The sequence below is a fragment of the Mytilus edulis genome, chromosome 3, assembly GCF_963676685.1.
Source record: "Mytilus edulis chromosome 3, xbMytEdul2.2, whole genome shotgun sequence".
NCBI classification, from domain to species: Eukaryota; Metazoa; Mollusca; class Bivalvia; order Mytilida; family Mytilidae; genus Mytilus; species Mytilus edulis.
The window spans coordinates 96,601,721-96,619,892 of record NC_092346.1 but is presented as its reverse complement, the minus strand read 5'-3'; the positions used below and the strand labels follow the sequence as shown (position 1 = coordinate 96,619,892).

At 33.2% G+C, this 18,172-nt stretch overlaps 1 protein-coding gene across 2 annotated transcripts; it reads right to left on the bottom strand.

Moving 5' to 3' along the window:
- Positions 1–877: 877 nt before the first annotated feature.
- Positions 878–6,712, bottom strand: LOC139514997 (uncharacterized). 2 transcript variants are annotated; one of them, XM_071304556.1, is made up of 4 exons: positions 6,547–6,712; positions 4,583–4,627; positions 2,676–2,741; positions 878–1,388 (listed from the first exon to the last, which is right to left on the bottom strand). In XM_071304556.1, exons 1-4 carry the CDS (start codon positions 6,590–6,592, stop codon positions 898–900), a joined length of 648 nt encoding a protein of 215 aa, XP_071160657.1. In that variant the 5' UTR covers positions 6,593–6,712; the 3' UTR covers positions 878–897. The 2 variants fall into 2 exon arrangements, with proteins under 2 accessions (XP_071160657.1, XP_071160658.1); XM_071304557.1 differs by lacking the exon at positions 2,676–2,741 and having other exon boundaries at positions 6,547–6,667.
- Positions 6,713–18,172: the final 11,460 nt, after the last annotated feature.

Below are 18,172 nucleotides of genomic sequence, written 5' to 3'. Positions count from 1 at the left end.
ATTTGAGTCCACTAAATGTGATACAAACATATAGATTATTGTTATGACTTGTAAATTTTATATTATTTGTCATGTTTTATATGTTGTTTACACTATATACATATATGTCACTTAAAAATGATCTTTATCTATTTAAGTATTTATATATTATTCTTTATATAAGTTTTTCATATTTTGCGTTAAACAATAAAACATGGTGACTGCTGTTCCGCGCATTTTGACATTTTTACCTATATATCTGTTAGTTTTGCTCCACATTGTTCTACATTGTTGTAAATTTAATGGAATGTATGCAGCTGCCAAACAACTGAGGGGCTTATCTAGTTAAAAATACAGGTTTAACTTACCATTTTCTACATAGTTTTAAACATAATTATTTATAATAGATTGGGAAAAAAGCTATAACAACTTATTTTTATCCCTTTCCACTTTGCTGGTGTGAGTGCTACCTTGTAACGACAATAGTCTGGCTTTTTTTCAAAATCTACTTCGATGACACTCCATACGTATGTTTCTACCTTTCGAATATGATGGCAGATAACCTTTTTTATTATTTCATTATACCATGTAAGAAAGCCATAAATGTTGACCATACGTTAACTGGAATTGATTAATATTTTATAAATGTAATTGTCACATCGGACATACTTATGTTTGAAATATTTACTAATCATTAAGTGATGCACTATAGGTAGAAAATATGAATCGAATATCATACACATTCAAAACTGAAGATATTACTTTATAAATATTATGCGGCCGTTTTTCTAGATATACCTTCGTCGGTAACGCACAATGACTGTTTTGAATACACAAAGTACCAAACCATGTGAAAAGGTTAAAGAGATAAAGATAAAGAGTGACAAAATCAACAACCTTAGAAGCATTTATGTTTGTTTAATTCTGATAAACTCGTGCGTTATGATTGGCTATATTGATTTTATTTATCAAATAGTTGAGTTTTCGGTGTTGTTGTCGATCATTTATCGACTGGATTGCATCTTCAAGTCGTTTATTTATTGCTTCCTGTTCACTCATGTGACGTCTATGTTGGTGTTCACGTTCACTGGAATGTTTTTGGTGTTGTTTCTCTGCATTGTTAAAATGTTGTTTTGCAAGGTCATTCAATCTTCTAATCTGTCTATCTGTTGCTTCTTTTAGTCGATGTAGGTGATCCAAGGAGGCCTTGTTTATATCATAAATATGTTTATCGGCTTCCTCTCTTACTTTCTCAACGAGACTGTTGGCTGCATATTCAATGTGGTTTACATGATTTTCGGCCGTTTGTGCAATGCTTTTGATATGTTTTAAAGCCACTTTTTTGTGCTCTTGAACGTGGTGATGGAGATGTCTATCTATGTTTTCTAACATCTGTATGTTATGATGTACTAAAAAAAGGATAATTGCTTTTAATATTCGAAAGTGATCAGTATCAATAATAAAACAGTATCATTTTACAAAAGTTCAAAGACTTCAAAAACTTTCTTATTGCATGTAGCAAAAAATAATTTGAATGATTTAAGTGAGTTTTTGCATGTCAGACATATAAAAAACAAAAACGTATGCTTTATATCTTCATTCTTCATCGATATTGACAAAGATGGACTTCTTCAAATTAGAATCTATGATTTTAGCTTCCAAATTTTCAATTTCCACATTTTCCAGCAGTAATATGTTTAGTGTAAAATCACATGGTGTTTATATATTTAAGTCAATGCGGTTTGCCTGTTCCAGTTTATACCTTGAGGGCATTAATACGTGTTACACAAGAAAAGAATTATTAGGAATTAACTCATCATAGATACTTGGATTTCAATTTTGTATTAGCACCAGACGACTGATATCAACACTTTATAAGTTTTACAGTAACCGCCAAAAATTGGTTGACCGACATGAGGTGTCTCAACTCTCTAGTGACATGCATTTGCTGTCTGATATCTTAAAACTGTTATTGTGCAGTAATCAATTTCTTTTTACATTTCATAGTGACAGAATAAAGGTAATACGGTTAATAGTCTAGATCACTGTCCTCAATCGAAAGTTTAAGACCAATAGCTCAAGTGTAATCATTTTAAGCAAAGCTAATACCTGCTCATAATTATTGGTGATTTGCAATCATGATAACCTGATTTTGAATTGCTGCTTACAAGAAAGTTACTAAACCTAAAATTCAAAGTGCTAAAGTTGACGTCATCTCTTCCAAAATTTAGGAACGGTATCACTAGTTTGTTGACTATTATGGAAAATCTATATCACTTAATGTGTACATAGATGAGACGTACAGAATAGGATCTCTTACTCGTCCGGAGCACCTGTGATCAAACCTGGTTTTTGTTTTTTGTAAACTTTATGGTCTTTAAATCTTTTTTTTTTTTTGCAATTTCATAGTCGGTTTGTTTCGACTAAGGGGTTTGCACATCCACCTCTCTTTTTGAATTAAAATGAATATATCTCAAAATAAGTTACCTGGGTAGGTCATGTTAAATGCATTATTAACTACCATATTTTATCAATTAAATCGGTACTAAAACCAATCGGTTTTCTTTCAGTAATGTAAATCTTTCGCACTTTCTCTTTTAAAAAATCTTACTTATGGTAAAAAAAAATCATATTTGTACATGTATGAACGTTCATAATAATTGAACGATAATGAATATATCTGTGCAAGTGTCTACCTCCATACTGCTTATGACTGTATCTGTATAAGTGTCTCCCTCCATACCCATGCACGTGTCTATAGACTAACAAAAAGAATAATACAAAATGGTAAAACGTTTTGTCAATATGAACAGGAATATGACAGTTGTTTTACATTCGTTCAATGTGTTTGTGTTTTTGAGTTTTTGATTTTGCGATTTGATTAGGGACTTTCCGTTTTAGAAATTTCCTCAGGCTGAAGCACGACTTATTATGATTGTTTGTACCGTGACATGAACATGACTGTTGTTTTTCACTTGTTCCGTGGGTTGATGCCGTTTGATTTCGTCAGATTTTATCGATTCCACTGTTTGAGTTTACCTTTGAGTTCGGTATTTTTTATGTTTGCTTTTTACAGCTAAGATAACTAATTATTAAACACAGTTTTCCTAAGAATCTTTTTGTAGTTAGGAGATATTTTATGTATAACTTTAACTTAGAAATTTGTTCGAAACAATTGCATTTAATCCAGAGACTGGGTCTACGAAAATCGTTCTTGTGTATTCATTTAAATTACTATCTGTTGGAAACCAAAACTCTTATATTGATGAAACAGTAGATGTATCATGATTGTATACTGTATACATTTGCTGATGATTTGGTTGTTTCTTCAAATGAACGTATTGACGAAAAGAACTCCACGGTAAATACAGAAAAGGGAATTAAAAAACAACTAATAAAACCAAGCTTTTTCAGATTCTTGAAGGCAAAGATTGAACACCGAATCAGAATCTAACTAAGTTGATGTTTATTTATATTTTTTATTGGTTACCGAATAATCAATATATCTGTATTAATTATCCTCAGTGAGTAATGCGAAATAGGTTTTAACGTGATAACAATCACAAATATCAATAGCTCGATCCTTATATTGTCTCCAAAGAAAACATTATATGCATACTAACCAAAATCACCATCTCAAGTCGTTCTAAACTTAAATTAAAGAGGTCTAAGATACCAAAGGGTAATTTAAAATTCTTTGGCAAAAATGACGACATTGCAAAAAAGTGGATAAAGAGTCAAAATGTTCATAAAACACTACATAATATGGTAGGTCGGGGCCTTTTAAAGCTCTCTTTTTGTATGTATTTGCACCTTTTGAAGTTCATCTTATTAAAGTTTTTGTGTTTGACTTCATTTGTATCTTCGTATTGGATTTGGGAAATTTGTATATCGATAAACTTCTAAACTACTGATGTCTCAAATGAACTTAACTCGGCATTCTTAATATAGACTTTCCCAATCGTAATTTTAATGAATGTGAACAATAAATAACCCGGATATAATGCTACATATATTGGACACATTACATTCATTAAATTTCGTGGGATACCAATTTTCGTGGACTTTGTGTGTACAGGTGAACCACGAAAAATACTGAAGGAGATACACACTATCTATATGGTTGTATTCAGGCGTTGGTAAAACCACAAAATCAAATATCTACGAAAATGCAAAATTTCCTTATTACACGAAAATTGGTACCCACGAAATAAGATGAATCCCAATAGATAAAAACAAACTTACATATATCACACTCAAAGTGGAGAGAACACTGCATACTTACGTATAGTTAAAGTAAATAGGAAATTGTTCGAATGCACTCTATTTATTTGTCATACATGTATATATATTATTTTGGAAATATTATTGAATTATTTATTGCTCATAGCTTTTCATAAATTGATATACAAAATATTTTAAAAATTGTAAAATTTAAGAAAAGAATGTAAAACTCGGGTTTTGAAAATTTAGTTGTTGTGTGGCATGTGCCGTGGACAACCAATGGCCCATCCACGTCAATTCAATCTCTTGTTGTTACTTTTTATATCAAAGCCTAAACAAATTGTTTCATGTCCTACAAATCTAAATGTTAAATACATACGACTCCTTTCTTCATACCTTCTACCATAGGATTCTGCAACTACCACTGAAGTATGATATAATGCAAACATTAATGAAAGGTCAGGTTAATAACAACAAATGATAAAATTAGCAATCATTTTGTGTTCTTTTGTTTTTTTATCCATTAAACCTTTTAAATAACTTAGTGATTTATATGTTAAAATTTTTATTGTATGTTATGGAGAAAAACCTTTACAACATCCATGGTGTAAATAACACAACGTTTTGTTTTACCTTGACAGTATGACTGTTCTTAATCATGATTGAACGCCATATTGGAATGTTTTGTTTTGCTTTTGTCTTTTTCTTTGAGTTTATTATTTCGAGGATCGTGCTAAAATGTTAAACATCTGTGTATTTTTGTATGGATTTTATCTCTCGAATCGGTACGATTTAAAGCTCTCCACATTGTATATTTTTATTGGAATAAAATTACAAACGTTGAAAAATGTGTGATGAGGAATTTTATACAAGATTTTGGTAATATGCTCTTGACAAATTTAAGGCTTTATACGTCGTTGCCTTTTCAGCTTTTGGGGTTTAAGCGTTTCTGATAAAAAAAAAATTGTTTCCCTTTAAAAAAAATAATAAATCAATTTTATAATTAAACATGATAAATAATACTATTTAACATTTTTTTTTAAATCTTAATTATGTTCCCTAGCAATTTACACTGTTTCTTATATGTGAACAAGGTTACGTTTTACTTTCACAAATAGAATTCTTGATAATATCAGATTATTACATGGCATTTTTCATATCGCATGTATTATCAGCCCTAGGTTCAATATCAGCCAAAGAGCCGCATGGCTCGAGGGCTGATATTGACCGAGGGCTGATAATACATGCGATATGAAAAATGACATGTTATGATCTTTTTATCTTATGCTTCAACAAAGGTGAAAAATCACAGATTCATATATTGATCCTTTTACGTGGTTCCCATATAGAAGTTAAAAGAGTGAAAAGTTCACGGACGTCGGATCCCAAATTTAGTACATTCGATATGAAATCTTTCTATCAGATGCCTCAACAGAAAAAAAACAACATTTTAATATGGAAGAAACGACAAAAGAAATGATTCAAAAATATAGATAATGAACACTGTTTGAAAAAGTAAACTTTTTTAACGTAACTTTCTAAATTATGTTTGAAACTTTTAAAAAACGCATTTATTTAATAATTTGGTTAGTTTTTTTTTTTTGTTTTTTTTTTTATTATACAAAATATACTTTCCAGTATCCAAATAATTGTTTCGTTAATAAAATTGAGATTGTACACTACTTTGTAAGTTTTTTAGTGAAAATGTAGCATTGAGGTATATTTTCCGGAATTTGCCGAGTATCACCGGAATGCCATGCGATAACGTTACGGAAAGGCATGTGATAACACTCGAAGCATGTGATAAACTTTTCATATCAGCCCGCTAAGCACCAATTCGAAAAATATGGAATTAACGTTGATTTAAGGCTATTATCATACAGTAAAAATCATATGTTAATTAGTCTAAGTATATGATAATACGATGTATTGCTAATGTCATTTAAACGCCAATCAAATAGCACAGAAAATCATGTAAACTTATACTTGTTGCTTTTATATTTTTTTGTAATTTGTTTTATACATGTCTGAAAGTTTCAAGTATCCGATTGACTCTTCAAAAACGAGTTTTAAAAAACAGTTATGAATTGAAGGATAAATATACCTTTGTCACAACAAAAGGCGAATAAACACAACTTAACGAAGTATTTTCTGTGCAACCAATTACAAGAAAACATACTCATAATCTTCATAATAAAATTCTCAAAATAATGAGAAAAAAATGACAATTATGAAATGTAAGAAATATATTTAATTAAACGTTAGTTTATAGATTCACATTTGTTTCACTGTAGCTGATTTGTCAATATGAGATTACTACAAATGTACGGAATTATATTTTACCTAGTACTGCAAGGATGACTAAGATGGTAAACAATCCATTCTTCATGATGAAGTTTGGTTTCAATATACAGCTCACAGATTTGTGATCACACTACTTCGATGGTCACTTTTATTATGAAACTGGCTCACAGAGAATACCAGTTCTGAGTGTTATATAATAAAAAGTGCCTTGCAAGATGTTACCTATCGTCATATGTAATAGTACAAATTCCATGCTTATTCTTTTGGAATTATCATTGTTTTCGTTGAAAATTTCCTGTTATTGTAATGTAAAATCTGAAGATAACAACCTTCTTTTTCGTGTAATCCCTATGCAACATGAAAATTCATCAAAGGACACAATTAAACTGAGTAAACCCGTTAGCCAAAAAAAATCCTCGTTCAAAAATGAAATGCACGACGAAACTGGTCTCTTTTGTTAGTATACAAATCAAATGAACGAAAAGGACAATTATACCTTGTAAAATGCCAAATACGGGGTGTCGGCTATGTTTGACACGGTGTTGCGATTTTGAAGCGGAGAAAAACGATAAAAATAAGTATCAAAATGTCTTTTTTGAGAAGTGTAAGCTCAAAATAAGGATTCCGAAGTAACCGACAAATTATCTATTTCCAGCAAGCATAGCAGACGTTTTCAGTGCTCTTGTTTCTCAAAACCTGTCCCTAGTTGTCCGTGTTGCAGATTTTTGGTCTTCAGATGAACTTTTTGACGATTTCTACCAGTATGATTTATATAGAAACTAATTCCTAGCATGCAGTAAAACCAAAAACAAGTTTATTAGTTAAAATTATTGGTTTTAATACTATTTTTTCATCAAAATACAATGTGTCGCTTGGCGTTATAAAATATTTGATTCTCAAAAGGGCATTTTTTTTAAAGAATCGGATTTGCATTTATAATTCGGTCTTTGTCTGATTATTGTACGTCAAACGCGCGCATTAATTTTGTTATAATGACAAATTACAAATTTAGGGTAATTCATTTTGCCCGTTTTTTAAGACTGGTAAGTATGTGTTTTTTTAAATTGAATAAAAAAGTATTTCGTTTTATGCCTGGACTTGATTTGTTTTCCTTTTCAGTCACTATCATGGTCAGGAAAAAGTCATAACCATAGCTAAATACACCCATACACGAAGCAAAATCACAGAGGAGACCTCCGTAAAAGATTTGCCCGAAAACCCCTACAATCAAAATCCATCGAATTTCTTCACGAGTTTACTCTAAAAAGCGCTCGTGCACGCCGCAAAAATCACTCACTTCAAAAGGAATTCAATTACTCGCTCCACAGAAATACTCATCGGCATCTTAAAAATGACAATACAGCTTCAAGATACTTGAAGAAGAGGACACTTCTTATTCTAAACGATTTCAAAGCAGCAATTCAAAATCTAGAAAAACTTAATCTGGCTGCAAATTTTTTTAAACTCGATCACTTGGTAAAAGATTTTAAGTTAGACAACAAATAGAAGATGTGGTATAAGCCCTAACGAGACAACTCTCTATTTGTTAACGTAAACCATTATAGGCCAAAGTACACAGATCCTAGGCTCATACCAGAAATTAAGCTATGAAGGGCCCCAAAATTGTTAGTGTAAAACCATTCAAACGGGAAAAAACGACGGTCTAATTTATATATAAAAACAAGAAACTAGAAACACTTATAAACCACATCAACAAACAACAACAACAATTGAACATCATATTCCTGACTTAGGACAGGTGCAAACAAATTCAGGGGATTTAAACGTTTTAATAGGCACCACCCTTCATCCTTTTTTAAAACCATAGTGTAATCAAAAAACAAATTAACTCATGTGAACATACACTGAACGAATACATTTGTTATATGACATATTGTAAATACAAAATCAATAAAATTAGAGTAATTCATTTCTATATAAATCATACGTGACAAAATTGTCAAAGGTAATTTTTTTTATCCTGAAACTTGTATATCAAGCCCAAAAATCTGCAACATGGAAAACTAGGGAGAGCTGTTTGAAAAAGCAGAATACTAAAAGCGTCTACTTCTGCTTGCTGGAAATAGAGCTTGGTTCGGTCCCTTCCGTACAATACAGTATGTGTAATTAACACTTCTCGCTAAAGAAAGTTCGATCATTATCTGTAATGTTTTACCATACAAGTAACTCGGCTAAGAGGCCCATGTTAACACACCAAAACTGTTGGTAAAAACTCTTGCCGAAACTTTAATAATTTCGAACAGCGGTATACTACTGTTGCTTTTATTCATAGATATTTAAGCTTCATGAAGCATAATTAGCATATGACATTTTTTACTGGATTTTTTTTATACATGTATATGAATTTCAGCAAATGATTTGCTCTGAGTTTTACAAGAACTATTGTATGCAAGAAGAACATTTCTTGTGTTGCACTGTGGAACCTTGACATATGTCGACCCAATACGTTGTATCATTAAAACAAGTAATTCTGTTTGTGTCTGTCCAAATTCAGGAACCTGTAAAAAGGATCATCACAAAAATACTGAATCCGAGGAAAATTAATTTTAAACGTAAAGTCCCTAATCAAATGCCAAATCAAAAGCTCAAACTCATCAAACGAATGGATTACAACTGTCATATACCTAACTTGGTACAAGTATTTTATAGTGTAGAAAATTATGGATTAAACCTGGTTTTATAGTTAGCTTAACCTAGCTCTCACTTGTATTACAGTCGAAACAAATTTGACAACGATGTCTGAACAAAAATAAACAATCTCTTGTGGAGAGTTGTCTCATTGACGATCATACAACATCTTCTGTTTTATATAATATAGGTAAATTTGTAAAAAAAAAAATCGGTGAACTGCAGTCAACATTATGATATAATCTTAATCATTATAAGAACAAACAAATTAGTAACAAAAAAAGCACAAAAAGGCTCAGTCGCACTCACACCACATCTTCCTTTGTCTATATATATATATATATATATATATTCCCTCCGGTTTATATGATCTGTTCATCCTATATTGACTCTTAAAATTCAAGAGTCTATCTAAAAATGAGGGTACATTTTATATGGCCTTCCAAATACCGTTTCGATCCCTAACATCACTGAAGAGACATTTATTGTCGAAATCCGAATCTGGTTTACAAAAAAATACATATTGACACCTTATGTTTGTGGCATAACATCGTGACCACAAATTAATTGTTTACTGTTTAGTATTAAATTTATATTAAGATCTATTTTGTTAAATCTTGTGACAAATTTTATTTGGCAATCGCCAATGGCAGTCAGCAGGGTTAAAGAACATCAGTTGTTCGACCTGTTAGTCAAATGCGTTTTGTTTAAATATACTTTTTCACTTTTTTGGTCTTTTGGAAAATATTGTTTGTGCTGTATTTAGACCCTTCTACAACGAAATTTGTTTTACATGCACACGTATAAAAATTGCGGGTTTTTATCCAACGCAATCATAGTTTGAACGTAGTTTTCAATTGAGACTTGTTTATATTTTTTCGTTTGGGCTTGTATCATATTTTCCCTCCGGTTTATATGATCCGTTCATCCTATATTGACTCTTGAAATTGCAAGAGTCTATCTAAAAATGAGGATACATTTTATATGGCCTTCCAAATACCGTTTCGATCCCTGACATCACTGAAGAGACATTTATTGTCGAAAACCGGATCTGATGTAAAAAATAAATATATATTGACACCTTATGTTTGTGGCATAACATTCTGACCACAAGTTAATTATTTTCTGTTTAATATTAATTTTATATTACGATCCATTTTGTTAAATCTTGTGACAAATTTTATTTGGCAATCGCCAATGGCAGTCAGCAGGGTTAAAGAACATCAGTTATCAGTTGTTCGACCTGTTAGTCAAATGCGTTTTGTTTAAATATACTTTTTCACTTTTTGGGTCTTTTGGAAAATGTTGTTTGTGCTGTATTTAGACCCTTCTTCAACGAAATTTGTTTTACACGTACACGTATAAAAATTGCGGTTTTTATCCAACGCAATCATAGGTTTGAACGTAGTTTTCAATTTAGACTGGTTGGTCTTTTTTATAGACTTATATATATATATATATACGAGTCTAAGAATGTAACTTTAACACATATATATATATCTCGACACCACCACATTTGTAAAAAACGGGGTCATGACAACTGATCTCCACACAAAGACAACTGATAAACAACAGTTCTTTTCTCCAAAAAGTTGTCACCCGAAACACTGCTCCACCGTATACCTTACAGTCAAGCCACCAGACTAAAGCGAATTTGCTCCTCGGAATCCAAACTTAACTATCGTTTGGGACAACTAACAACACAGCTGAAATCAAGAGGATATAAAACCAAAAACATCACAGACGCTTTCAATAAAGCCCAAGAAAAAGATCGAGCTAGCCTCATGGAATACAAATATAAGACGACCCGTGCAGATAGAATTCCGTTTGTTGTAACCTTCCATCCCGATTTGACAAATATTTCATCTACTATCCGAAAGCACTGGCGTCTTATCGAAAATGACTCTTCCTTAAAAGAAATGTTTCCATCACCTCCTGTTATTGCCTATCGCAGACCCAAACATCTCGAAGACATACTTGTGACATCAAAAGTAAAGAAACAAGAAACTTCTAAATTTGGGTGTGACAAACAATGCGGTAGAAACAATTGTAAGTGCTGTTAAGCCGCCAAAACTGGCCACTCTTTCAGCAGCACAGTAACAAAGCAGCGATACAACATCTATGTTACATCTAATTGCAAAACGGAAAATAGTATTTATATTCTTACTTGTGGAACTTGCAAGCTGCAGTATGTTGGTGAAACAGAAACTAAATTCAACATCAGACTTAACAATCACCGGTCGTTCTATACAAAAGGAAGAAACTGTCCAATTACGAGACACCTCTTAAGAACATGACATACTTTTGATAATATCACCTTTCAAATAATTGAGGTAAACCAAAATTGGGACTCCGAAAGGAGAAAACAGAGAGAAAGGTTCTGGATGCATCATCTACGTACTCTTGCACCTGATGGACTTAATGAGAGGAATGAAAAACAGTTTTACCCAAAACCAAAGGAATAAATCATGAATGTCATTCTATTTAACTAAAAAGTTGTTTTATATTTAAAAATTGTTATGTACAATAAACGGCAAAAATATGTTTTATATAGACCATCAATCAACATGTTAAACTTTTACACGAATTTTGTGTAGCTCAAGCTACAGAGATATTTGTTGTCATGCATCCGATTTCACCTAGATAGATGCACACGCCCGATGAAGCTAATTTGTTTAGCGAAATATTGCGTGAATAATATATAAAATATAACAACTAATTTTATAACACTCATTAGTGTGTTAAAGTTACATTCTTAGACACTTATATAATTTAATTCAGTAACTGCATCAGTTTATTTACAAACTGATCCACACCTAGATAGATTGAATATTGATTGTTGCTATTTTTAGACACTATATATATATATATATATACAACTCGTCTTAACATCAACCCAACAATGTTAGATCTGTAAATTTGCTTTTGCAATTTTTTTTGTTCTTCCCTTGCCGGGATTCGAACGCATGCTACTGAGATATCGTGACATCAAATCGCCTGCACTGTAGCCGCCCTGCTAGACCACACGACCACCTGGGCTTCACAATAATAAAGCTTTCGGTGGCCGTGTATTACCTTTCGTTGTCAGTTTTAATCTAGCGTCGTACTACAGTACATGATATATAAGGCATGAAGATGTTATTATTACAGATCAGCTCAATTATCTATTGTAAATAAAGGCAACAGTAGTATACCGCTGTTCAAACTCATAAATCCATGGACAAAAAACAAAATCGGGGTAACAAACTAAAACTGAGGGAAACGCACCAAACATAAGAGGAGAACAACGACACAACACTACAATGTAACACACACAGAAACGGACCAAGCATCAGACAAAATCCCACGAGAATAACAAATATAACACCAAAACCAAATACATGAATTTGGGATAGACAAGTACCGCTGGGTAAAGGATCCTACAAATTAATGCAAGATACAGTCACAGAAAATAATTATATTTATAAGTACGTCTGGGTCAGTGACAACTCTACAACAGAGTTATCCATCGGATCACCAGCAATAATAGTGATACATGGCTGTGTACATTATGTATATACAACTCGTCTAAACATCAACCCAACAATGTTAGATCATAACAAGTCAAAAAGGGTACAATTGTTATCAAAAGTACCAGGATTATAATTTTATACGCCATCACCATTAAATAACTATAAAATGAAAAAATATTAGATATTTCGGATAACAGATATCCTTCTTCAATAAAAGCACGATGTCAAATGAATCGTGTCAATATATTCAAACTGAGAAACTTTTTCTAAATCTTGACATTTATACAATTTAAGCGAACACCACAGACGCTGATACACAATTTTAAAATTTCCAAACACGGCACAAAGATTACAAAGATATGCTCAATGAAAATAGTTATTTTCGATGTGCACTGTCACAACTCTAAATTTCCAAAGGTTGTGACAGGTTAGATGTTATATCTGCATTGAGGGCAGTCCTAAAACAAAAAAATCAAAAATGTCCTAACCGATCCAAGTTGGTATAATATTTAAAATTTGACAGCGGTAGGGCAATTGCAACAGAAACTACATATTTAAGCCTCCCAAACGAATAGCAGTCTAATAATGATTAAAAAAATAAGTATTATCTAATGAGGTAAAATAATTGAACGTGGCTACGTACTTATACATCCATCCCGAATGAATGGAGCCCTGTAATTTAAACTGGTATTTAAAACAAAATTCGAACTGTAAAGCCAGTACTAAAGCCGGAGTTACTGGAAACAAGTGATGACAGGAAAATGAGGACTCATTTTATGTTTTTTTTTCATTTATGCCCTCTGGGGAAACTGTCCGTAACTTTCTTAAAGTCTTTCCCGAGCGACTCTGTCAACCTTCGACCAACCCTCGTTGTGGTCTATGATTGTGATGATAAGGTTTTTGAGATCAGCTTGTGTGTGCCCAGGTGATCTCAAATGACGACTTACGGGTAGGTCGGGCTTCCAAGTGTAGTCACTTCAATAACCATTCATGCGTTGTTTGTTGATTGCTGCTCTGTCTCGCCAACATATACTGCATGCCACATCGACACTGAAGGAGGTATACAACATTCTAGGTTTTGCAAGTTACATTGAAAAATATAGTGTACACAGACCCAGTCGAGTGGCAGGTAAATGTTTGAGTATTAAGTATTTGTAACGTCTGTTATCACATGACTTGAACCATCCTGCAATTGAACAGCTTTTATTTGAGGAGACGTCAGCTCTGACAAATAAGTCTTTCAGACTTGCTGGTCTCCGAAAAGCTAAGACAGGAGGATTGGGAAAGATCTTGAATAATTTAGGGTGTTTAGCAATAGCTAGTTTGCCAATTGGCACGGATCAAACGTGAAAGGTTAGTAAAGGCTGAATTGTATGTAAGAACAAACGGGACTATTTTGCTGCGCCTCTTCCGTTTGTACTGTAAGAGGTCATTGCGGCTGTTATTGTTAGCGCGTGCAAACCCCTAATCTATGTCCAATTTGTTATAACCTCGTTTTGTCAAAAATCCGCGAAGTTCCTGTAACCGTTTCGTGACAGCCTCCTCAGAGGAACAAATCCACTTGACTCTGAGAGCTTGACTGCACGGGATACTTTTTGTACAGTGTTTGGGGTGACCGCTTCGGGGAGAAAGATACTGATGTTTATCTGTGGGTTTACAGTAGAGGTCTGTTGATATGACACCGTCCTTTATAGATGTGGTTGTGTCTAAGAAAGATATCTTAGAGTCGAAAATTTCATACGTAAATTTAATTGAATGGTGGGCGTTGTTTTTGTTGGGATTCAATCCATTTCATGTCAACATCATCAATGAAACTGAACCAAGACAAAGGTTTGGATAAAGATGCTGCAATAATTTGTTTTTCTAATTTGCCTATGAAAATATTGGCGTAAGACGGTGCCATTTTCGTCCCCTTCGCTGTCCCGTTTATTTGAAGGTAATGATCACCATTAAAGGTGAAAGTGTTGCATTTCAGGACCAGAGTAAGCAGCTGAACTAAACATTCAGTAGGTGGTTCTAAAATGTTGCGCGAGTCCCATATTTCCCTACAAGATTGTATGCCGTCACCATAAGGTATGTTGGTATACAATGAGGTGACATCTAAAGTGACAAGGAGGGTTTCCGGAGGAAGAGGGTTCATGGATTCCATTTTACGAAGATAATCTGTAGTGTCTTGAATGTGGGAAGGAAGATTTTCTACTAAATGAAAATCGACGAATTCCGAGATTTTCTAAGTCGGATGGCAGTTTACGGATACAATGGGTCTACCAGGGTTGTTAATCTTGTGTATTTTGGGAAGAAGATACAATCGACCAGGCTTGGCATTCTCTGGTTTTAAATAACCAATTGTAATCCTCATCTATTAGACCGTCATTGTACATTGTTTGTAACGCAGTGATAATTTTGGAGCTAAACTCGGAAGTAGGGTCATAGTCTAGCTTCTTATAAAATCTCTCATCAGAGAGCTGACGCACTGCTTCCGCGATGTAGTTAGCTTTGTCCATTATCACAACGGCACTGCCCTTGTCTGCTGGTTTTATCACAATATCGTCTCGGTTTCTCAGCGATTGTATGACTTTTTTCTCGTCAGGAGAGGTGTTATAAAATGACGAGTACTTGTTGCTAGCTAGATGAACAACATCCGATTTGATTTTGTCTATAACATCTTCCAGTTGAGCAGATTTACTAGGTTTTGGAATCCATGAACTCTTCTTTTTAAAATGCGGAATTATGATTTCTTCCTCTGAGTCAGACGTGTCTGAGTCTCTGAGTCTTCCTCATTATCCACCTCTTAATCCTTGTTACCAAAATATTCTTTGATTCTGAGGGTTCTGGCAAAGTTATCAAGGTCAATTCCCAGTTTCATATTATCTATGTTATTGGGAGTAGGGCAAACATTCAAACCCTTAGACAAGACTTTAGTTTTGTCCTCAGATAAAGAGACTGAGGATAAATTGACAACCGTGTTGTTGGGATTGGTCGGAACTCTATTTTTTCTTTGAAATCTACGATTTCGAGGCTTTTTATTTGATTTTTTAACAGGGTCTGATTAAAGGGTGGTTAATTTGCACACCATCACGTTCAAATTTGTTAATCTGTTTGACCTGGAGCTTATGTGATTCAATATGGTTGATATCACCAGGATGTACTTGAATTTCGTTAAGTTCAGGATCAGGCAATTGTTCACGAGATCGGCAGTGCAAATTATCACGTAAAAGATCCATCAGACTAAAAGAACTGTGGTATAGAATGTTATTCAATCTGTGGAAAAATCTGTTTGACTTTTCTCCTGTTGTAAGTGGGGAGGCTTTTAAAACTAATCCTTTCGGAATAATTCCTTGATCAAGGTAGTTTTCTAAATTTGAAATGTGATGTTCGGTTTTGATAATTTTGATAGTAGAAGATCTTAATTTCTAAAAATAAAATTGCAAATGCATGATGGAATATGCAGTAAGAAAATCGGATCGGGTGAACACACTCGATGCAGACTACCAAAATGACTGAATAAATAGTCAACGATCATATATATATATATATGTTACCTTTTTGTTTTTGTTCTTTTTGTACATAAATAAGGCCGTTCGTTTTCTCCTTTGAATTGTTTTATATTGTCATTTCAAGGCCTTTTATATATATGACTTTGCGGTATGGGCTTTGCTCATTGTTGAACGCCGTATGGTGACCTACAGATGTTAGTTTGTGTGTCAGTTTGGTCTCATGTGGAGACTTGTCTCATATGCAAACATACCACATCAATTTTTATATATAGACAAAGCATATCGTCAAAAATTTAAGACAAGAATTAAAAAAAAATGCCATAGCACAATAACACAATAACACAATAACACAATAACGGTATGTATAAGTCAGAGCAACGTCACAAGTATCAAAGAAACACAAAAAGGAATACAGACAAAACAAGAAAAATGAAAGACAAGAATACAAAAATTGTCATAAAAACAATAACACAATAACGGTATGCATAAGTACAGAGCTACGTTATAATTATCAAGGAAACAAAATAAGGAATATAGACAATGCAGGAGAACTGAAAGACTAAAATACCACAAAAATACAAAAGAAGAATAACATAATAACGGGTAAGTACAGGGTCACGTCAAACTGATATAATTTAATTTTGGATGTTACGCGTCTTCTGATTAGCTGACGTTGTTTACTTTATCAGCCATAGACATAATTTAGTCATGTGACCGTGACGTCAACAACGTTTTTACATGGTTTTCACCCGTTAAAAATGAAATTTTATACAAATATATCATGCTTACAAGGGGTATTTGCCAAAAATACCGGTTGAGAGGTACAAATTTCCAGAGCCGTGTATTATTTGTGAAGTTTGAATATTTATCAAAAAGGTCTTGATATCTTCTGATGATATTTTTTAGAATATACTCCTGGTTCATCAACTTTCTACGCATACACTGGTGACGTTTTACAAAGTCTGAGTATGAGCTGCAAGCCCTTGAATACAGAATAAATTGGGAAATATATATCTCATATATAGGTGAAGTTGGTATATTGCTACTTCGGTGAGGGAAATTAAAATCGTCTCGTTTGTCATAGATTAAGTTATTGTCGTTTGTTGCTGTGTTACATATTTGTTTTCGATAATTATTTTGTACATACATTGGGCCGTTAGTCTTCTCGTTTGAACTGTTAAACATTTGTCATTTCAGTGTATTTTATAGCAGCAGACTATGCGGCATGGGCTTTGTTCATTGTTGAAAGCCGAACAGTGACATATAGTTGATAATTTCTGTGTTATTTGGTCTTTAGAGCTGTCAAACTGGCATATTTCCTTCTTATATTCATTTAAACATCAATTTCTTATAGAACGAAAACAATTTCGTTGTTTTCGTTTGATGTTTGAAACAAGTAACAGTAATGAATTCGTAGTAGACAGCTTCATCAGTTTGCGTACAGTAATTTCGATAATTTCTTTTTTTGTTTTTTTTGGAGAGGGTCGGTATTAAGTTATGATTTTCGTTCTCTATTTATGTGAATTTATCGGTCTGGCTAGGAGCTTTGTGTATATTGAGAATATTTAGTTGTACAAAACCGTATCAAAAACATATTTTGTACTTTAATCAGTTCGATTGTGTCGTTAGGATCCGTATTTAATGAAGCATGGTCTCATTAATCCAGCTTGATAAAAAATACAGATTACCATAATGTTTATCCTTCGGGGATCGTACCAGGAGCCCTGTGTTAATAGTCCGATGCGCTAACTACTACACCACAGCTCTGTTATCAACATTTTCTACATTACTTCAAATCTAATGCATGATTGAATTTAAATCTATATGTACCTTAAGATACTCATACATTTTTTTAATTCATATATATAAAACCGACGAGGAAAAATAACACCCGGCAATCGAAAACTTTATTTTTGTAGAGCCTATGTGTTCGAGTGTTCTAGCGCGTCGGGCACAGTGCAAAGCAATTTGGTGCCACGATATCTCAGTAGCATAAGTTCACATCTC